The 22,296-nt window shown below is 41.2% G+C and overlaps 3 protein-coding genes across 3 annotated transcripts; all 3 read left to right on the plus strand.

Annotated features, from left to right (window-relative positions):
* Positions 1–5,950: 5,950 nt before the first annotated feature.
* Positions 5,951–7,952, plus strand: LOC102717402 (F-box/LRR-repeat protein At5g02910-like). The gene is made up of 3 exons (XM_040520755.1): positions 5,951–7,105; positions 7,182–7,355; positions 7,448–7,952. Exons 1-3 carry the CDS (start codon positions 6,161–6,163, stop codon positions 7,814–7,816), a joined length of 1,488 nt encoding a protein of 495 aa, XP_040376689.1. The 5' UTR covers positions 5,951–6,160; the 3' UTR covers positions 7,817–7,952.
* Positions 7,953–11,772: 3,820 nt separating this feature from the next.
* On the plus strand, positions 11,773–16,943 carry LOC102717676. The gene is made up of 2 exons (XM_006646843.2): positions 11,773–12,042; positions 13,795–16,943. The coding sequence occupies exon 2, from the start codon at positions 14,945–14,947 to the stop codon at positions 16,742–16,744; it is 1,800 nt and encodes a 599-aa protein (XP_006646906.1). The 5' UTR covers positions 11,773–12,042; positions 13,795–14,944; the 3' UTR covers positions 16,745–16,943.
* Positions 16,944–18,244: 1,301 nt separating this feature from the next.
* LOC102713446 (sugar transport protein MST5-like) lies at positions 18,245–20,234 on the plus strand. Its single transcript, XM_006648272.2, has 4 exons — positions 18,245–18,481; positions 18,572–18,894; positions 18,993–19,625; positions 19,754–20,234. Exons 1-4 carry the CDS (start codon positions 18,346–18,348, stop codon positions 20,222–20,224), a joined length of 1,563 nt encoding a protein of 520 aa, XP_006648335.2. The 5' UTR covers positions 18,245–18,345; the 3' UTR covers positions 20,225–20,234.
* The last annotated feature ends 2,062 nt before the right edge of the window (positions 20,235–22,296 follow it).

Here is a 22,296-nt window from a genome sequence, read left to right on the forward strand (position 1 = left end):
GTCTTATTCAAAATTTATATCTAAATATGCAAAATTACAAAGTATACTTAAAGATCCTATAATAATAAATCATATTAGAACAAAATAAAAAATAATTATATAATTTTTTCAATAAAACGAAGGGTCAAACATCAACGGCGTCATATAAAAAAATATAAAGAGAGTACCTATAAACAAATTGTCACCGTTGCTAAAACTTATGGTTGCATGAATGACGCGAGTCCAAATCCGCGATAGCAACTGGCCTCCTACTAGACAGAAGCCAACCAGCGAATTCCACGTTTCCCATGTTGCTAATGACAAATAGCAATGGTGGGGATTGTATGGCCAGGTCCATAATTATGCCCTTCCTTTTCACCTCAAAAACCCCCAAAAAAGCTGATTAATAATTATGCCACAATCTAAGGCCACATATAAAGAGTTCTACTTACCGTCTCCATCGATGCATGCTCGCTGACGTGGAAAAGAGAGAGGATAGAAGAGATAAAATTGGTTATTTTACATGGAGTCAGTAAAACATTGACTCTTGACGCATAAAACAAGAAGATGGCAAAAAAAATCTGCTTTGTACGTGTACTGACTCTAATCAGAGGCAAGAAATTAATTAGCCTGTAATTATGAAGAGTTGACTTGAAAGACTGTTCATTGTATGAGTAGTTTTTTCTACTGACGTGGCTTGAAATAGAGCATAACGGGCTCTAATATTGAACATGCCCTAATTGCCATCGCGTGCATGAGATCCCTTTCCCTATTTGGTGACGACCCTGAAAGGATGATGAAGCTAAGAGCAGGTACGCAGACTATAAGCCAGCTATAAGCATATTTTAAAGAGATTAGAGGGGAGAGAAGAAATGTGAGCTACTAATTTATAGCCAGCTGCATACGGGCTTTAAAAAATATGTGTATGACATGTGTGATCATGTATTAATGTTTTGTAGTTAACTATTGTATGAATTACTATACTATTGAACTTGCTCTAATGCAGAAGGGCACTCGAAAAGGCGACGTTGGTGAGAGCGATTAGGTGGCAGATCGTTAGTTGTACAATCTTAATGCTTTATTTCTCGAAATTTGTATTAGGTTTATAAAAAATGTTAGGTATAAAAATTATATTATTCTGAGAAAAAAACTCAAAACTGAATATCTAACAACACATATGTTTACTCTAAGTTTAGAATACGAGAATGTTGATTTCAGACATGCGTAAATATTGAGAATAAAATTAGAAACCTATTGGAGATATGTTTTATAGGCTAATTATCAAAATTCAGTCAACTTTTAGAGATGGTCTTAGCCCTAAGAATCAACCCAACTTTTCATCGTCATTATCGTGAGATTTATGGGTACAATCACTCGCCGGTGCAGCAAGCAATATCCAGAGGAGAAGCAGGAGGCGACGAGAGGGAGACATGGTTGGGTGCGTGTCATGTTGAGGTTCAACGTTGAGCGGGCCGCGTGGTTCCAAGCGGGAACGAAGACTCCTGTAGATGAGGGAGAAAGTTGAGGGATGAAATGATCTGACAAAGACAGCTGGATGATGATGTACAGTACTCATTTTCAGATAAACGAGTAATTCAGTATGTATGCACTAATGTTATATAGATGATGAGTATTACCACTCCGTTTCATAATAATTTTATTTTTCGTTTTTCTGTGTCCAACGTTTGACTATTCGTCTTATTTAAAAATTTATAAAAAACCTAAAAAAGTTAGTCACATATTTTATCATTTAGTAAGAATAAAAATATTAATCGCAAAAAAATTTCAAATAAGACGAAGAATCAAAACATTATATAAAAACTAAAAAATAATCTTATTTTGAGACAGAGAGAGTACTGTCTCCATTTCATATTAGTCCTATCTAGATACGTCCATTGATGAATGTATATAATTTATATATATATGTCTAGATTTACTAATATCTATATAAATCTAGGCAAGACTAGAAAATTTGTGACATATATGATTTCAATACGGATTTGACGTTGATGCTAGGGGTTTATTTCAGTTATATTCTATCTGGATAAGTGGAGTACCTTTGAGTTCGGCATCGTTATTTTTGTACTTTACATGGGATAAAAGTTTAGAGGTTATTGTGTATTATCTTAGTATGCTTAGACCTTTTAATTATATATTCCTTGATTATATATTATCTTAGTATGTTAATCCCACATGTTTACTTTAAAAAATAACATAAAATGTTTAACAAAAGTTGGCCGACCGTGACAAACAATGCCGTATATCAAATATAGCACCACACTTTCCTACACACGGTGCATCAGCAAACCTCAGAAAGTGGTGCATCCGCTTAATTATCTGCTATGGCAAAGCACTTAACAAAATTGGTCTCTAAACAAATCTCAGTTAATGCAGTTGTTCAACCACTGGAGGAGCAACGGTTTGGATTTAGGGACTTTTTCCCTTGTCACATCGGGTATTCGAACGTTAATTAGGAGTATTAAATATAGACCGATAGTAGAACTAATGGTATAAATAAATACTATTTCACTAGACAAATTTTTTAAGCCTAATTAATTCACAATTAGCAAACGTTTACTAATTATAGACTAATTAGGCTCAATAGATTCGTCTCGCGAAATAGTCCAGAGTATGGGGTATTTTTTATTAATAGTCTATGTTTAATACTTCTAATTAGTATCTAAACATTCGATGTGATGTGATAGAGGAAAAGAGTTAACCAACATAGTTGTACTACCTCCGTCCTAAAATAAGATCAATTTTCAGTTTTTTATACAATGTTTTGACCTTTGTCTTATTTGCTAGATGATAAAATATAAATAGTACTTTATGCGTGACTAATTTTTTTTAAGTTTTTTTTCAAAATTTTCAAATAAAACGAATGGCCAAACGTTGGATATGAAAAAACGAAAAATAATTTATTATGGGACAGAGTTAGTAGTAATCGTGTGGGGGCATCATCAGACCAAGATTTTCAGTCTCAGAATCTGCCAATCTGTTAGCTGGAAAATCATGTTGAAAAATTAACCTTTCTTTGAAAGGAACTCCATGATTTGACAGCCATGGAGACTGCAGGCAGGAAAGATTACCCCTTTCCCCTGCGTGGCTGTGTACCGTCCACTGCCAATCAGATTTTTTTTTCTTTGGGGAAAATAATATGCTTTTCTTTTCTCTGCAGTATCCATGCCAGCTAGACCTACGTCTACCGTACTTTCCCCGTATTGAAAAAAATTCAACTTATGTGTTTAAATTTGAGTTTACATTATGTTCAAATTTAAACCTATAAATTCATTTTTAACAGAGGAGTACATGGTTCGGTCAGAAATCAGAATCGGCAGCAGTGAGAATCAGAAAATCTATGGCCAATCAACGAACTGTTAAACCAAATGCCAAGTCAAAACGGTTTAGCCTCCGTTTAATTTAGGGTATTGAACGGATTGTTGTGAATTATTAATTAAATTACAGCAACAAATTAAATACTTTTTTGAAAAAATATAACAAATACTCCTAGCTTTACACAAATGATATAAGTAATACACTTTAATTCCAATAATTAAAAAGGTAATGCATTCAAATAAAAAATTTAAATACTAGTATCTGCATTCTGAAGAGTGTAACAAATAATCCATTTCAATTATCATGTGTAATGCAAAGAACATGGCCTGATTCACGAACTTGCACGAATCTGTACTCTTTTCTTTTTTAACTCCATGCTTTCCTTTATGATAAGTTTGTACTATGAAAGTTTTTAAGTAAAAATTTTATATTTTCGATTTTAATTAAAATCAAAGTTTTTATGTCCCATTTCAACTCGGAATCGATGTTTGCAGTCTACAAGCTTTGTATGTATGATAAAAGTTTACAATGGGCTACACATGCGTGGGCCTAACTGAATGCTCTCTCCATTTGGTACTGTAAAACTTTTAGCTATATCCACATATATGTATTGATCTACGTGTTTGTCTATATGTCTAGATTTAGATTTATTAGTATGTACGTGAATCTAATCTAGATAAGTATAAAATCTTTTACATTATGAATAATAATTAGTATATATATAAATCAAAACAATGATATAAAGTCTTTACATTAGGAAATGGAGGTAGTGCATGCCCCTATCGCATTAATGTTTGTCTATTGAACCTAATCATTTAGATTGGGTAATGCTTAGATTGTTGCCATTTTAAACCCAGTCAAATTTTGGTAATGTTAGGATAGCACGAAGTAAATATACTTTGGCCAATATTATCTTACCAGGATTTATTAATTATAGAAACTCCAAATTTAGAAACACTGTCAATTTTTTGAACAACTTCACACCAAATACATGTAAATTATGAAATAATTAATAACAGTAAAATATCACCAAAATTTGGTATTACCAAATATCAACACGATTGATTTAGTAATAAACTGAACAAGCCCTTGACAATTACTCTCTTCGTTCAAAAATATAGTTGCGCACTGCCATGATAGGACATCATCTATAAATTTACCTCTAGATTTATCGTCCTAGCTTATGTTCTACTATGATATGAGGTAGATGAAATTTATGACAAAAGGATAATCACTTGTGCCTTCTCTTAACAAATAGCTAACGCCATGAATAATGCATGTTCCTCTATCAAGTAGTCTTAGAAAAAAAACACGTAGGACGATACCACATTCGGGGCACTCATCTTATAGTGCATCGTGCTTTAAATGGATCCCACATATCTTCTCTCTAATACTTCTTTCTCCCAACTAGATCTACACTTCCCCTCTTAAACTAATAGTTCTATCGCCGCCTATCCGCCACCCCTCCTTCCCTTCGTTGCCTCTCCCTATCCACCGTCTTTGCCTCCTTCCTTCGGCGTGGCAGAGCACCTCCTCCTATTTTCCTCTTTTCTCGTTGGTTGGTGGCGACAGGAAGACAAGATTGGAGCCATCTCCTCTCCGGTGACAAGAAGACAAGATAAAGACATCTCCTCTCAAGGGTAGCATAGATCCACGCGCGCGGCCGCTGGGCAGAGCCTGCGTCGGCACGGATCGGCACAACAACGACTGATGGAGCTTGCGACAACATAGATCAATGACGGTGGGGCCTGACTAGACACGATGAGACGGATGTGCAACTCCCCTACGCGGATCCCCGCCGTGCCTCTGCATTGTATATGATGAAGGTACACCCAACTCGCAAAAAGGTATATGTGGCCTGCAGAGGCTACTCAACCCCGCCATCTCCCTCCTTCACGACGGATGGCGGTGGACATACGTGTGGTGAGACCACTCGTTATGTCTCCTCACCGTGAATGTCCTAACAATACAATGCGCATCTGTTCTTAATAGAAAACTTAGTATTACCTCACAAAAAAATACTCTTAGGTGGTGTTTAGATTAAGAAAATTTTTGGGAGAAGTGTCACATCAAATGTTTGACCCGATGTCGGAAGGAGTTTTTGGACACGAATAAAAAAACGAATTTCACGGCTAGCCTAGAAACCGCGAGACGAAACTTTTGAGCCTAATTAATCTGTCATTAGCACATATTGGTTATTGTAGCACTTATGACTAATCATAGACTAATTAGGCTTAAAAGATTCGTCTCAAGATTTCTTTCGTAACTGTGCAATTAGTTTTTTAATTCATCTATGTTTAATGCTTTATTTAGGTATTTAAAAATTTGATGTGATGCTTTTTAAAAAAATTTTGAAAACTAAACAGCAACACCAAAGTATGCCAAAGGGGGTGTGAAAAGGAAAAAGGCACAAGGAGAGGAACGGGAGGAGGTGGAGGGCAGCGTGTGAAAAGGGCTCGGCGCCGGGGCGGGGCAAAAGCAAACGCGACGCCAAGCGGTGCGGCACGCAACGCAAAGAGGCGAGCGCGAGGCGAGGCGACCGGCGCACCGAGCCGGTGGCGGTAGTAATAAGTGGGCATGGTACAGCTACGCTGCGCTGCGCTGGGTGGCGCCCGTACGAGTCGCGTCGCGTGTATTTAGCGGCAGTGGCACGGAGGAGGCGACGGCACACGCACCCGGCGAGACGGACGCCTCCACACGTCTCTCCTCTCCCCCTCTTCTTCTTCCTCCTCCGCGATACTCAGAGAGAGAGAGAGAGAGGAATACCCACCCAGCCACCCGCGTCACGAATCCATCCATCCGCATCGATGCGGCGCTGGTGGTAGGAGGGGAGGGGGAGGGGGAAATGGTGGGGGATCAGGAGAGGCGGCGGCGGAGGGGGTGGAGGGAGGAGGAGGACCGCATCTCGGAGCTCCCGGACGCGCTGCGGCTGCAGATTCTGAGCCTGCTGCCGCTCAAGTCGGCCATCCGGACAGGGGTGCTCTCGTCGCGGTGGAGGGGCCTGTGGGAGCAGCGCTGGCCCGACCCGTCGTCGGTGGATGTGCGGCTCCCGTCCGGGGCGGCGGCCTCGGCGTCGGTGGCGGCGCTGCGCGGGGAGCACCTCGCGGCGGTCGAGCGGCGCGGGAGGCGGCGGATGGACTGCCTCTCGCTCGCCTTCCACGCGGGCCAGCTCGCGCCGCCCGAGCTCAAGCGGTTCATCGAGTACGCGGCGGCGTGCGACGTCGAGGAGGTGCGGCTCCGGCTCGACGGCGGAGGCGGCCGCGGCGCGCGCGGGGGGACGCGCCGGCCCGGCGCGCTCGCGGTGCACTTCCCCATCGGGAGCAAGCTCCTCGCGCGCCTGTCGGTGCGGGGGCTCCACCTCACGGCGTCGGCCAACGCGATGGTCGCCACGCTCGAGGTGATCCATTTCCACTCGGTTTCCCTCACGGACGCCGCGCTGCGGCGGGTGGTCTCCGCCTGCCCGCGCCTCCGCGAGCTCGAGCTCCGGTACTGCCGCCACCTACGCCGTATCGATTTCACCGTTGGGGCCGCCAATCTTAAGAGTCTCACCGTCGTGGACTGCTCCCGTGCCACGGAGCTGCGTGTGCCTTCGGCGCCCCGCCTTCGGTCGTTCCGGTTCAGCGGTGCGTTCCTCTGCAGCAACATTTTCGGTAGCACCGTGGATTGTCTTGAGCATCTGTACCTCTGCTCGGGCGGGCCAGAAACAGGTTTGCCGCGCACCAACTTGCCGTCGGCAGTACCCCGCCTCTCAAACCTCACCGTACTCACACTATGCAGCATTGCCCTTCAGGTCCGCCCTGGCATCAATGCCATTTCGATTGCGTTTCGTTCTGTTGCTTTTGGTGCTTATACTTGTTCGCCTTTAGTATGTTTCTGCTTCAGTAGCCACGACCACGACCACGACCACCATGGACAGGAGCTTGCACAGCTTGAGAGAGCTCCAGCTGCTCATGTTTGGAATGGCCAACTCCAATCTCGCAGATATCTATAGCTTCCTCAAGGCCTGCCGTTGTCCTCAGTTGGAGAGGCTCTTTGTGCAGGTTGTTATATTTATGCAAAATGTATCTTGTTGCCAGTTTATTTATTGATGTGCGCCATTTATGTCCTTAACATGTTATGTTCGACATTGCAGCTCCCTACGAACACATATGATTCGTTCACGACGAATTATTTGGAGGTGGCAGAGGAAGAACCGCCAGAAGGCGGATTGGAAAACCTTTGGTCGGCCAAGATGACAAACTTCAAGGGTTATCGCAATGAGATACGACTGGTGGATTTCCTGCTGAGGAAGGCTAGCTGTCTGAACAAACTATTCCTGATTGCTCCCAAGGAGGTTCTCCCACAAGTCCACCGAAAGGTCCACTCGGAGGCACTGCCCCATTTTCTAAAGACAGATGTATCACGTCTTGAAAGAGCTTCAGTAACTGCCCAGATAATTTTTGATGAGTCTGTTAGTCCTCAGTCACAACCATTGCATTCAGAGGTCTTTGTCAGAATTTAGCTGAAATAAGCAATTGCGTCGTACTTTAATTGCTGCTCCTTAATTGTTACCACTATAGCTTTTAGGCAACAGACATGAAAAAAGATCTGCAAGCATACAGAGTTTGGTATAATATAGTTGCAATTTATGTTTTGAATTGTCTTGGTAGAGTGGTTGAAACTGAGGTATTCCAACTTCTTATTATCACCGTGTTCGGCCAAGATGGTTGAAACTACAATTTGGTAAAGCACAATTGCAATTTGTGTTTTCAAATGCCTGAATTTTCCCTGTCCAACATCTCTTCAGAGTTAGTTTTTGTATAATTTGCTTTTGGCATGTTATCCATATAAAAATATGCATGATGAACATAACCAACTCATATGTTCTGTGATACGAACTTCTGTAAGATACCATACCATGTGTAAAACTGATTTAACCTGGATAATGGACTGGTATTTTTCATCTGTAAAGTTGGTAAGCTATTCTGTTGCCTGTTCTTCATGATGCATGTAAAAATATATATGCATTAGAGAAGCAAATGAACCTTGAGAAAGTGTCTGATGGAAGATAAGTTATGATAAACTACAGAGGTTATCGCATCAGCATGTCCTATTTCGTTGTTTGTGAAGGTAAAAAAAATGATTTGAGCTTATAGAGGTGGTATGGATGACAACATGCATTTTGCCAATCAACTAATCTGAATTGATATGGATATATGTTTCTTCTGTTCTTTCAGATTGTATGTCATGAATCATGCTATGCAATCTTTAGGAGTGGTTTTCATCAGCGGTCCTGGAGAATCCCAGTCTTGTACAATGTGTCTTATACATCTTTCAGTTATGGGTTTCTTGTTAGTATGGCTGTATGTATATCTTGTTTAAGCTGGTCATTGCACGATAGTTCCCAAGGAACAATACCATCCCCAAGTTCATATCCTCTTGTTTAAGCTGGTTATTGCACGATAGTTCCCGAGGAACAATACCATCTCCAAGTTCATTTTCTCAGTTGAGTTCCAAGTTCATATCCTGAGTATATATTCTTGACTGATGTCTGATGGTCATAGATAGCAAACATATTACAGTACACAAGATGAAAAAAAATGGCGATTGGTGATACAGAAGCATTCAAATAGAAAAGTATACCTGAACTCAATCTTGCTCTTAACTCTTCATTCACTATAATGGTTCTGTAGTCAGTTGACTTATGTGATGAAATGCAATGCTGTAGATGTTTTACTTCATTCCAATATATACTAGTAGTATAAGCTTGTTTGATGATGTTTAGGGTTTAGCATGTGTGCTTTTTAGGTGCTTGGAATACAGCTGTAGAGGGAGTTTTGTACTGGTGTTTGTGCATTTCTATGTTGAGATTTCTTCCTGCTGTCATGAAATGCTAAATCCCAAAGTAATTGGTTTGCCTTTTCTTCTTCTCCCTTTCCAAATTCCAACCAATTTATTTTCTTATATACTTTTATTTTAAGTTAGTGTGACAAATTACGGTGAAAGATAGTTCGTGTTGGCTTTGTCTAGAAGCTGAATTACATATGGTATTGGTGGGGGCCAGTCTGTCATTATATTAGCACATCAACTCTTCATGCAATGATATCTCTAAGAAGGGCACTGATGAAACATATGACAGTAAGTCAAGTCCTATGGAAGCACCATATGACTCATGCTCGGAAGGTGGTGTTGGCATTGGCATTCTGGAGAGTATACACAGTAAACATTTGGCTGCATATATACCTGCTTGTTTGCTAGTATCAAGGTCTAGTAGTCCTGTCAAATGTTCTAGTCATTCAGAGTAATAGGTGACACGGAGGGATGATATCAGTTAACAAACTGTTCTTAGTGCTTTGTTTCTTGACCTTGCAGTGTTTGGAGGAGGCATATTTGGGTGAATGATTTCATGCTGATGATTTCCTGATGTAGTCTCACAGTGGCCCTAAGAAGGTGGTGTAATCCATTGGTCAAGTTGGGGGGATCTTGATGGAACATCTTTATGAAAACTCTAAGGAGCTCCTTATATGAAGTGAAAGTCATATCCACTTTTCATTGCTTTGCATTTGCACCTTATCCTTCATGCTTGCCACATAGAACTATTGACCCACACAGCATTGTGATTGTGAATAAAATGATATGGATAATGTTGGGAAAGCTATCCATACGTTACAACCTATCTTGTTCACTTTATGTTTAAAAGCATTTGTCCTTGTGTATTTATTTGATTTTGCTATATTTTAACCCTTTAGGATATGCACCTTGCATATAAGCCTCTTGAATGATACTTTCCTTGGGCTTCATAGTGATTTCCAAGCTTTATGGAATTCACAATCTCTCTTGTGTTCTACAGTAGTACTGCCATATTTATACTTATTGGTTTAAGGTTGTTTCAAATTTGATCAACTAACTATAACATATGATATTAATATCTAGTTTATTGGTGTATTAGTTTCCAAAGATTTCCCTCGTTCTCAACCTTCGGAAGCTTCTTAATGGACTGGCAAACCGGGGCAATGTTGGCTGAGTTTGGTGTGGAGGCTTTGGTTCTCCTATTTTATATTTTGCTTTATTTTCTTCCCCTTAATAAAATGAAAAAAATGGTGTATTAGTTTTGAGATAATTTCATGAATAGATGCAATTTCATTCTTATGTCAAATCCCAGGTTATGGATATTTAATTGTGAGATAATTTTCCATGAATTTGTATATTTTCCTTTTTTTAATGTTAAATCCTTTTCTTTTCCTGACACATTCAAAGATGATTTTTTTATGCTCGCATAGCTACTTATGATTGTTCTCCAAAGCACAGTAAACTATAATTGCATCCAGTACAAACTTGATATTCTATGGCGTAGTTTCCGCAGGTTCATTTATACTAATGTTATGCTTTACATTAATAGAGATTCTTTGGGTTCTTATCAGAAGTTCAAATGAACCTGCTGAGAATTTCACTATTTATGTTCAATGTTGTCTTTTGACTCAAGGTTGTACACTACACTAGAAGTACCTGTACTGATATGATTGTGGTCAAGGAAGTCAACATTTTCTTTAATTTAGTTGTTTGGTAAACCCATTGAACACAAATTTTAATTTAAAATTCTGATACAGTTGGGGTGATTCTGTGTTCAATTGGAAATTTTCACACAAAACCTAAAGAACAATCTGACACTACCCCCTCTAGTTCCTTCACTTAAAATTTGCTGGTATTGATTTGTCAGTACTTGAGAAGTAGAGTAATCTATATATGTTTGTTTTTGTTGGTCTGCTATATATCTGGATATAACTTTTTAAGATACATGAGCTGCATATATCCTCTACTCACACTGTCATCTTGCAACAAATCAGGAAGGTGGATGCTTACAAGATCTTAAGGAACGTGATAAGTTACTTGGAAAGGCTTCACTTATGTCAGTGAGGAAATGAAGGGATGTCCTACCTTTTGTGATATGTGATGGCATGGTGGGCCTACTGTGATTGACCCTGTAGCAGAGGTACATAAATTTTATTATTGAAGGTCTCCCATGCATGTTATATTGAATATGTTAGGTACAGATTTACATTGACATGCAATACCCAGCCCTGCTAATATATGTCTTATGTAAACTCAAGTCAGCCTTCTACTTTATCATTTTGTTAAGTGATTATAATTTAATCACATAATTAAAATAATAAGCTACTACTTAGTGCTAATTTTGGGCTTTGAGCTTTATAGGGTACTCTGCAAGAGATGATTTATTCTCAAACAGTAGTTTTGAGTTTTTGACTAACCACTATAAACCATTAAACCGGTGGTTCGGTTTGGCAGTCAACATGTACACACTAGACCAATTCTCTGGACCTTTTTCCTTAAAATAATGAGGACCTTTGACCATACATGGTAATACCAGCACTATGTGCTGTAGCATGCCTATCCTTTTGGCCTTGTATTGGCCTTGTATACAAGGAGCTGAATGTGTTTACAGTCTCCATAGTTCCATATTTTTCTGATGGTGATTTCCTGGAGTAAAGCAAGTCTGCAGAAGAAGAAAAAATCTTATTACTGCGTGATAAACATTCACCGCGTTGAACTCGTTGAGCATCAGCTGGGGAAACTCATATGCCATATGAGATGGTGGTTTGGGTTGCTGGTCGTGGAGTTGCCTTTTATCTTGGATTTCCTGCTACCAGTTGGGCAGGTTCTTGCCTTGTCGGTGATCTTATATGGTTCATCAAAACATCTATCGGGAAAGTTTTCCCCCCAACAGCTCAGGTGGCTTGTGCATTTCTATTTCCAGTCTTCCATGCGTATTTTCATTGTTCCATACGTCTATACTCCGTACTTCTGACCTTTAATAAATATAATAATAAATAACCAATTATTGATTGGTACATACATATGAATGCTCTCTCGACGTCTCTTAAATATCTGTGTCCTTTCCAGTACCCTGCTTTTCATTTGTCCTTCCATTTCACTGTATTGTTTGCCTAGTATACCTATTTTTCATTTGTCCTTCCGTTTCACTGTAGCATTTACTTTATGATGAATAGTATGTGTACATCTTATTTAATCAGTCTGTAGGAAACGTGCTAGTGGTGGTCTATGATGAAAGTTGAGACTACCTTTTGTTTGTATTTCTGGATGTCAGGCTATGTTGCTACAGGGGGCTACAGGATCAAATTATTTGAAGTGATGATCTGGGGCAATGAAAATAATAATTAGTCCCCTCCCTTCCACAAAGTGGTGCGGGCAGGTGGATATCTCATGTCTGGGCAGTGTTCACAAATCCCTTATAAAAGGTGGTAGGCTATAAAGTCATGGGGAAACTTGTAAATTAAAAAAGCCACACAGTTATTGGTAGTCTTGGTGACCAGTTATTGTATGTCATTTGTTTTCGCTGTTGCAGTTGCCCCTTTGCCTTGTCACGTATTTTATTTCCTTGCTCTTCAAAGACACTTTCAAGTTCATCCATGTTTCTTTTGGAGGGGGTTTACTTTTAAGTAGTACAGTTGTAGAAGGAATTTACAAAGAAGTCTGGGCATCTTTTGTCATCCCATATTGGGTTCTTTTAGGTGCAAAACTGCAAAAGCACTGTATTGACTGATGGCATGGCCCCCCATTGCGATCCGTATGACCTTTTAATATCTGATTCTGGAGGTAGATGAGAGTAATAACCTCCTAGCATCTTACACATACACTTCACACAGCAAATTATTGCTCCTAACGTACTAATACTACCTCTGTACTCGAATATAAGGAAATATAGGGTATTCTAGTTTGGTTTGGAGAAATTAAAAATAAAGTAAAAGATATACAGAGCCCTTTGTTAATATGAAAAATAGTTGAGGGTAAAATGGATAGAAATTTGAATGTGCGATTGATGTGGCAACTAGTAGGATAGGATACTTTATATTTGGGGACAAAATTTAAACCTTAGAATCCCTTATATTGGAGGGTAGTTGGAGTAGTATTTATTAGTAATAGCTTGCTTTCTTGCTTCTTAGGTTCTTATTTTCTAATTATGTATAAAATAACATAGTTACGCTTTTTCTTATGAATTTCCTTTTTTACCTAGGGAGAGAATTAGAGAATGTACCTTTATTTGTTTTATATTATACTACTTCTCATCTAAAGACTTTCTAGTATTCTCTATATTTATATGAACACTAATAAATTTAGACATATATATAAAAAATATACATTAATCAATAGATGAATCTAATCATAGCTAAAACATCTTACAACATGAAACAGAGGAAGTGCATTTACTTTTTTTTGCTAGGTGCTTGGTTGCTAATAAGCCAAATTTAAATCTTCAATCTTAAAATTTGGAGTTAATTTTGGGTTTTTTTCACCGAAGTTTATTTTTTAGTCTTGAGTTTTAGATATATAAGAATATGTATATAAAATTTTTATTTATAAATTATTTATTGTTTGCAAATATGCCGTAGGGCTATTTATAAATTAAGAATGGCAGGAAGGAAATATGTGGTCTTAAGCTCTTAATTTCTTATTGTTCTACAGGGTTAGCGACGACAGCATGTCTAGCTTATCCAATCCTGAATTTAGGACGGTGCATCAGTACATCACATGGGAGGTGGTCTGCCACTGGGATAATTTGGTACCACCCGTACTGGCAGTGGTCGTACAGTCTCTACTACTAGCATACAGCATACTGGTCCATTTTCTCTGCTCAATGCTCACACCAACCAATTGGCTCTTTTCCAGCACGTGGACTTGCTCTTATCTTAGTTCTCCGTACCGTATCTAATCTCTTTGTAACTACCTTTATAAATGAATGCAGTACACAGCTAAAACTTGCTAGATACAGATGAACAGAGCCTGAAAAAGGTTCACTGCTTTAGTTCAGCAGCTATGGCAGGTCCTAACATATGATGATAACTTCTTTTCATACCCTCTTATTATCCACATTTGCATTTTACAACCTATGCATTGTTCACTTGGAACTGTGCGAGGACTGGTCATTGGACCATGACTTGATGCAACATTAATATTTTCTTTTAATACTTCCATTCCAAGCTGCTGTTGTTATTTGCATATTTGGGGGTATGTAGGTCCACCATGCAGTAGCGCTCAGATTCTGGATCATAGATGACCCCATCGTACAGTGTTTCTTTCAATGCAAGTTTGTATGGTAGTATGGTACTACTACAATCTGGGAAAAAAAATGAAAAGAGAAATGTTTGTATGGTGCCAGCCAGCTTTTATCCATAGGATAGAACAATGAAGGGAAAAAGTAATTGATTTTTTTTTCATTATTAAAGACACTTATGGAAGGATTGATGGTTGCTCATACTACAATGACAAGCAGTTTATATGTAATCATCACTTCATCAGGTGTAATCAACCCTACCGAGGTTATATTAAGGATATGCTTCAGCACTCCACCCACCCACCCCACTAAATCTAACCCATTTCTTTGCAGCAAAAGATGCCTCGAGCCTGTGGATGGTATAGCAGTGCAAAATTCCAATCGAAGAAACCAAAAGGGAGGCAGCAAAAAGACAGATCAAATGGATTCACCAACTGATGATCTATTCATCTGGCATGGCCAGCTGGCCGTGCATATACATTGCAGACCACTAGAATTACAAGAACCTTATCACTATCATTTGCTGAACAGAAATCCTGGTAGCTACCTATCTCCAATTCCATGTCTCCAACTCCAAGAACAAGTATTGATGCTAACATGAGTGTGGAAATGGGGGTAGCAGAACGTAGCCCTGGTGAGAGGTTGCAAGTTTTGAAGGCATCAGCTTCAGCATCAATGGCTTATTCAATTGCTCAGTTCCCAGTCAAGTGGCAATCCATTAAGTGCAAGCTTCAGCAACTCTGTTCCAACCTGAATGCGCGAGAAGACGACGGCAGCTCCGATGAACATATGATTCTTGTTCAGTTCCTTCAGGCGGCTATGGCAACAGTAAGTCATATTCAAGCTATTGCTTCTCAATGCAGTGATGAAACATACAATGGTGGAAGGCTTCGACTGAGGAGTGATTTGGATAACATCAGCTCCAAGCTTGATGTCCACCTGAAGGACCTCATGGAGATGGTTTGCTCCAGAACTTCAGTGCATTCTCAAGCTGTCGTCGCAACGAGGCCTGCCATTGATGCCAGCCTAAGCCACAAGAGGTTCTACATCAATGATCTCTTCTTGAGGGTGAGGATTGGGGACTTGGCTCAGAGAAACCAAGCCTTGATCACCATTGGAGAGCTCCTTTCTGAAGATATCGAGTATGTAAGGTTTGTTGCGCTTGACATAGATGGCATCATCACTCTCCTAATCAGCTCTCTGGAATCAGGAGACACATCCATTCAAGAGCAGGCTGCAAGAATTATCTCCCTTATTGCAGGCCACGATTCCTATAGAGGAGTGCTTGTGAAAGCAGGGGTGGTTGCTCCACTTGTCCAGTTACTGGATAGTGCAAGCACCGCCACTGTTTCATCAAGGGAGAGAGCAGCTCATGCATTGAGGGAGCTGACGAGCAACTCCGACAACGTGTGGGCTGTATGCGCACAAGGTGGCCTCACCGTGCTCCTGACCGTCTGCGCCAATGCCAGCAGCAAAGGCAAGCTGGTATGCTCGGCTTTCGCTGTGCTGAAGAACCTGAGCAGGGTGGAGGAGGTGAAGATGTTCATGGTGGAAGAAGGTGCAATTCTGGAGCTGGTGAAGCTGTCCCGGCAAAAGGAGGAAGAACGCAAAGTTGGATCAGTTGAGCTGCTCCATCACATGGCTTTGGCTGATGCCAACGTCAGACAAGCAGCGATCAGCATGGGAGTGATCCAATCACTCACTCAGCTGATAAACCCTGGTTTACCATACTCATGCAAAGCCAGGGAGGTTGCTTTCTCAGCCATTTCTTTCTTCTGCTTCCCTTCTAAAACTCTGACAGATGATCTCGTCAACTCCAATTTTCTTAGATGGCTTTTTTCATATCTCAACAATGGCGATTATGCTGTCCTGGAATGCACCCTCAACATCCTTGTACAGCTAACAAGGATTTCTGAGGAATATAACAAGATTGTGGGCAGGGCAGGTTTCATGACTGTCCTGGCAAGCTTGCTTCTATCCAAATTCTACCAAATCCGGGAGATGGCAGCACAAGTGCTCTGCAACCTACTGTTGCTTCAATCTAATCGTGTCGTTTTCGTGCAAGATGGCGACAATCTGAATCAGCTGCTGCAGTCGCTTCATCTCGGTGATGGTAAGACGATGGCGAAGAACTTGACCATTTCTTGTGTCATGTCGTTGGTAGAGACGAGCGATGGAAGGAAGAGGATCACGTCTTCTGAACATTTCGGCAACTTAAAAGGATTGGCCAATTCCGGTGATATTTCTGCCAAGAAGATCATGAAGAAACTATCTGCTAGCAAGTTGCAAACCATTATTACAAGAATCCGGATCACACGAGTCCCATCTCGCCTTCCTCTGCATGATAACCACTTGATTTGATGGCTTCTTCAGTCTTGAACCACAAATTCGTTCATTCATCTTTCATCTTTGGCCTGCGTGCTGTCCATAGTTGGTCTTTCTTATGATAGTCTGATTGTTCACTACTCATCGCCACGATTCCTTTGCACTATCCATAAAATTCTTTGGTGCATGTAAATCTCACTTGTTATTATCATTTATCAATCAATCGTTTGCTCGTTTGGCACATCCAACTTTTCAATTTTGAAGCCTTCCGAAGGGAAACTACTTTAAACCTTGAGGGAATATTTTTTTCCTGTCCATATAAATAGTAATAAAAAGACAATATAGATTAACGTGAGATATCACTACACAAACATGCTTAAATTTGATTTCTATAGATCACAAAAATATAAATATTACTTTGAATATTTATATAGTAATCATATTTTAGATACGTATGTTTGTGGAGTGATTTACCTATATTAATCTAGTTAAAATTTTCATGACTGTTTGGATGATATGAAAAATAAGTATATATCTTTCCAAGAGATTAGAATCCATTTCTTATTGCGAAGGAAATTCTTGGGTGGTGCCGCACAAAACTGAACATAAGGTGTTAAATATGAACCATATTTAGATAATGAGGTGATTTAGCGACCAAACTCGTAAAGTTAACCAAGGGGGCTTTTTTCTGAAAAAAAGCTAAACGAGATATTTCCAAATGGAAAATAATTTATGAATAAAACTTTTATACACATGCTTATAGTGATCTAAAAGTTAGACTGAAAAAATAAACTATGATGAAAAAACTCTAAATCAACTTTAATTTAAGCTTAAAAATTTGAAATTTGACAAACACACTTATTTCTTTTGCTAAAAATTGCCATAAATATAACTTACGGCAGAGTTTAGCAACGGAGTATGGAAAAGTGCCGATGCCATCCAAACAGTCCCCCTAACTCGCTAATGCCCTGTTTAGTGCCCCAAAATTTTCGTGTTTGCAGTCATATCGAATCTTTGAACATATTTATAGAGCATTAAATATTGTTTTAAAAAACAAATAATTGCATAATTTAAAAGGAATTTGCGAGACGAACCTTTTGAGTCTAATTAGTCCATGATTAATCATAATTGCTAGAGTAACTCACATGTGCTAATGACAGGTTAATTATGCTTACAAATTCGTCTTATGGTTTTCTAACACCCTATATAATTAGTTTTTTAATTAGTTGTCAAAGTATTCTTTCGATATCCGGTTAAACATTCAACAAAACAAAAATTTTCACGAATTTAAGTGGCCCTAACAATGGAAACCATTTCCCCCCGAGACATTTCTGGTTGACCTTGAAACCAAGGAGACATCCGTGGGTCACCCCACAGCAAGAGCGACACGTACGCCTCCTACGATTTAGGAGTCAGGACGTGCACGAGCGAGCGAGAGGCCAGCATGCACCACCATTGCCGCCGCGCCACCCGCCGAGGCTTAAGAACTCGTACTCCTCTCTCTCTCTCTCTCTCCCCGCTTGCTCCATTGATCGATTCCTCCTCCGGCTCCGGCCCCGCGCGCGCGGCTGTACTGCACCCGCGTCCGCCGGCTCCTCCTCCGCCCTCCGCTCGCCGCGCGCCGCCGGCCGGGCAAGATGCCGGGGGCCGTCATCGTGCACCACCACACGCGGTACAAGACGTACCCCGGCGAGGTCACCGGCTTCGTCTTCTTCTGCTGCCTCGTCGCCTCCCTCGGCGGCTGCATCTTCGGCTACGACATCGGCCTCACCGGTATATATATATTTCTCGCCGCCGGCCGCCGCCATTGATTGTACGAGTATCCCTCGACTCTGACTGGTTTCCGGCGTCCATGGAGTGCAGCCGGGCTGACGTCGACGGAGTCATTCCTGGCCATGTTCTTCCCGGTGATCTTCGAGCAGCAGAAGGAGCGGGTGATCACCAACCAGTACTGCAAGTTCGACAGCCAGGAGCTCACGCTCTTCGGCTCCTCCCTCTTCCTCTCCGCCATGGTCGCCGCCTTCTTCGCCTCGCCGATGGCCCGCGCGTTCGGCCGCAAGTGGACGCTGTTCGTCGCCGCCGTCGCCTACATCGTCGGCGCCGTCTTCGGGGCACTTGCCGCCAACTTCGTCGTGCTCATCACCGGCCGCCTCCTGCTCGGCGTCGGCGTCGGCCTGTGCATCCACGTACGTGAGAGCGTGCATTCATTCGTGCAGCGTCGCGTCGCCGGAGAAGAAGAGCAGCCGTTGATCCGATCGATGATGGATTGGTGGTGCTCGTGCAGGCGTCGCCGCTGTACATCTCGGAGATGGCGCCGGCGCAGCAGCGGGGGATGCTGAACATCCTGTTCCAGCTGATGATCACGGTGGGGATCCTGTCGGCGAGCCTGACGAACTACTGGACGTCGAAGATCACCGGCGGGTGGGGCTGGCGGGTGGGGCTGGCGTTCGGCACGGTGCCGGCGGCCCTCATCGCGCTGGGGTCGCTGGCCATCCCGGACACGCCCATCTCCCTCATCGTGCGCGGCGACGGCGAGATGGCCCGCGCGACGCTGGCCAAGATCCGCGGCGTCGACGACGTGCGCGCCGAGTTCGAGGACCTGACGACGGCGAGCGAGGAGAGCAAGGCGGTGGCGCACCCGTGGCGGGAGCTCTTCTTCGGCGGCAAGTTCAAGCCGCAGCTCACGTTCGCGCTGCTCATCCCCTTCTTCCAGCAGCTCACCGGCATCAACGTCATCATGTTCTACGCCCCCGTCCTCTTCAAGACCGTCGGCTTCCGCCAGGACGCCTCCCTCGTCTCCTCCGTCATCACCGGCCTCGTCAACGTCTTCTCCACCTTCGTCGCCATCATGACCGCCGACAAGGTCGGCCGCCGAGCGCTCTTCCTCCAGGGCGGCACCCAAATGATCATCTCCCAGGCAAGCTCTCATTCCATCAAACACCTCGCGCCCACGCCCGCCATTGATTGCAAAGGCCAAAAGATACAATTTCTCGAACAGCCTAGCTCGTCGGCTCCATTGATTCCGTTTCTTGGATGGATCTGCAGATCTTGGTGGGGACGTTCATCGGGCTGCAGTTCGGGCTGAGCGGGACGGGGGCCATGTCGGAGCAGTACGCCATGTGCATAGTGCTGTTCGTGTGCGTGTACGTGGCCGGGTTCGCGTGGTCGTGGGGGCCGATGGGGTGGTTGATCCCGAGCGAGGTGTACCCGCTGGCGGTGAGGTCGGCGGCGCAGAGCGTGACGGTGGCGGTGAACATGTTCTTCACCGCCTTCATCAGCCAGATCTTCCTCACCCTCCTCTGCCACCTCCGCTTCGGCCTCTTCTACTTCTTCGGCGGCTGGGTGCTCCTCATGACCATCTTCATCGCCACCCTCCTCCCGGAGACCAAGTGCGTGCCCGTCGAGGAGGTCTCCCTCGTCTGGCGGAAGCACTGGTTCTGGCGCAAGTTCGTCATCGACGCCGGCGACACCCGCGGCGCCGAGATGAGGAAGAGGATAGCCCTAGAGATGAGCTAGCTATAGCTAACTATATATATATATATATATATATATATATATATATATATATATATATATATATATAACTTGCTATGATATGATATGATATTGATTATTAATACTACTGCTTCCAAGTAAGTTAATTGATTAATTACCTGATGATGATTATGGTCTGAAGATGGCATAGCTAGAGTGCAGAATCCATTGGTTAAATAGTTTTTCTTTGAAAAATGATAGACTATTATAGCTGTCAAAGCTACCCATGATTCTGATGTTGTTGTGTACTATGTAGAACCGATCATAGCATGTCCTGTAATTGTACCATTCTCTTGTTCCATTTCAAAGATGTCACTTTTGTGATCAGATTGTTTTAATTTGTAAATGAAGAATTAATGACAAGTTCCTTCTGATGGGCTTGGTCCATAAATCAGTACTCCCTCCGTCCCCAGATAGACCAATTTATAGAGTTTAAACTTTATCCCAAAATAAATTAACTCTACATTCTTATCTACCACCAGTGTGAAATTTTATCGTTTCAACATTCCTTACCTACATAATACTCGTACCAACTAATACTCCCTCCACCCCATAAAAAAATGAATTCCTAGAATCTCAGGAAGCAACCGGACAAACTACTAAAATGCTCTTATTAATATGGAAGTTGTATTGACGAGAGGCACTTTGATCTTTCCTATACCCCCGCAACTAATTTGTTACATTTCTTTCAGGAGTAGTGTTTGTGGGACGTAGCAAGTTGTAGTAGACTTTCAGGGCCTGATTCTGCTAGACTTTTAGGCCCATAAATTTTTCCCATGTTCAAAGAGTCTGACAAAACAAAAGGTATTACTCAAAATAGCATTTAACTTAAAATATAAAAACAATCTAAGAAATTACTGTCTTTTTTTTATTTTTGATGTCTGTTGACTTTTGGGTCTACATGTAAGCATTCATCCTATTTAAAAAATTTATGTAACTATCAATTATTTTGATATGATTTGATTTATTACTAAATAAACTTTAAGCATGGCATATAATTTTGTATATTTTCATAAAAAATTTCAATAAGACGAATGATCAAACATAGATAAAAAGTCACGGTATCAAATAAAAAACTGGATGGAGTATTGTTTTAACAATAAAAAATATAGATTAAATTTCACAAAACTACACTTGATTTGACCAAATTATCACAAAACTATAGATTTAAGGATATGTGCGATATATCACAAAGCTATAGATTTAACACCATTTTTTTAAAAGCACGGATTTAAGGCATTGTATTATAAAACTATAGATTTAACATCAATTATATCACAAAACTATAACTTTTGTAATTAAAAAACAATAGTGCTCTAAAGCATGTAGTTCTTTGATAGCTTCATCACTAGATATATAGTTTTCTAAATAATTTGGTGCTAAATATGTAGTTTTGTGATACACAACATTAATATGTGGTTTTATGATAATTTGATCAAAGTAACTACAATTTTGTAAAGTTACTCAATAATATGTTATGATCAGTATAGTACAAATAAGTTATATATCTATGATATTAAATCAGGACTCTTCGTTTTTTTATTTTTTATAAGAAAATGGGGCATAATTTTTGTGGGCTAGGCCTTTTTCCAAAGATAGAGAGTGAGATATTGTCTTCATGCTTCCATCATGTAACTGTTGGGCCTCTATAAACATCCGAAAGGGACATGTAGATAAGATGCTTCTGCCGTTGCCACAAACCGGCCCAAGCCCAAGATATTTACCACCTCTGCTTTTTCGCTTTTCCCCAATCCCTTTTCCCTTTTGCGAGTGAAAAATCAACCCAAAACAATACGGCCTGAAAAATCCGTCTATAATAGAGAAAAAAAAACTTGCATGCTCGAGATATTATAAGCATAATATGTCGCCTGCACACGGATCGATCTGTTAATCAACTGACAAGTACAATAAGCCATGTTATTTGTAGCCCTGAGACGGATTATGAAAAATGTTGAGTTTATAGCAGTTATTTACGAATACAAATGAGTGGTTAAATATTTTTTTTAAAAAAAAAGTTTTCTAAAGCTTGCTGATGAAGAATTTTTTTAAAAAAA

Source organism: Oryza brachyantha, chromosome 2 (assembly GCF_000231095.2).
Source record: "Oryza brachyantha chromosome 2, ObraRS2, whole genome shotgun sequence".
Lineage (NCBI taxonomy): Eukaryota > Viridiplantae > Streptophyta > Magnoliopsida > Poales > Poaceae > Oryza > Oryza brachyantha.

Bases quoted from the DNA above. Each gene is read 5' to 3' on its own strand.
- LOC102717676 (XM_006646843.2), top strand. From the start codon at position 14,945: ATGTCTCCAACTCCAAGAACAAGTATTGATGCTAACATGAGTGTGGAA.
- LOC102717402 (XM_040520755.1), top strand. From the start codon at position 6,161: ATGGTGGGGGATCAGGAGAGGCGGCGGCGGAGGGGGTGGAGGGAGGAG. The intron at 7,106-7,181 runs GTCCGCCCTGGC...GTTCGCCTTTAG, and splicing joins TATGCAGCATTGCCCTTCAG to TATGTTTCTGCTTCAGTAGC. The intron at 7,356-7,447 runs GTTGTTATATTT...TCGACATTGCAG, and splicing joins TGGAGAGGCTCTTTGTGCAG to CTCCCTACGAACACATATGA.
- LOC102713446 (XM_006648272.2), top strand. From the start codon at position 18,346: ATGCCGGGGGCCGTCATCGTGCACCACCACACGCGGTACAAGACGTAC. The intron at 18,482-18,571 runs GTATATATATAT...CATGGAGTGCAG, and splicing joins CTACGACATCGGCCTCACCG to CCGGGCTGACGTCGACGGAG. The intron at 19,626-19,753 runs GCAAGCTCTCAT...ATGGATCTGCAG, and splicing joins CCCAAATGATCATCTCCCAG to ATCTTGGTGGGGACGTTCAT.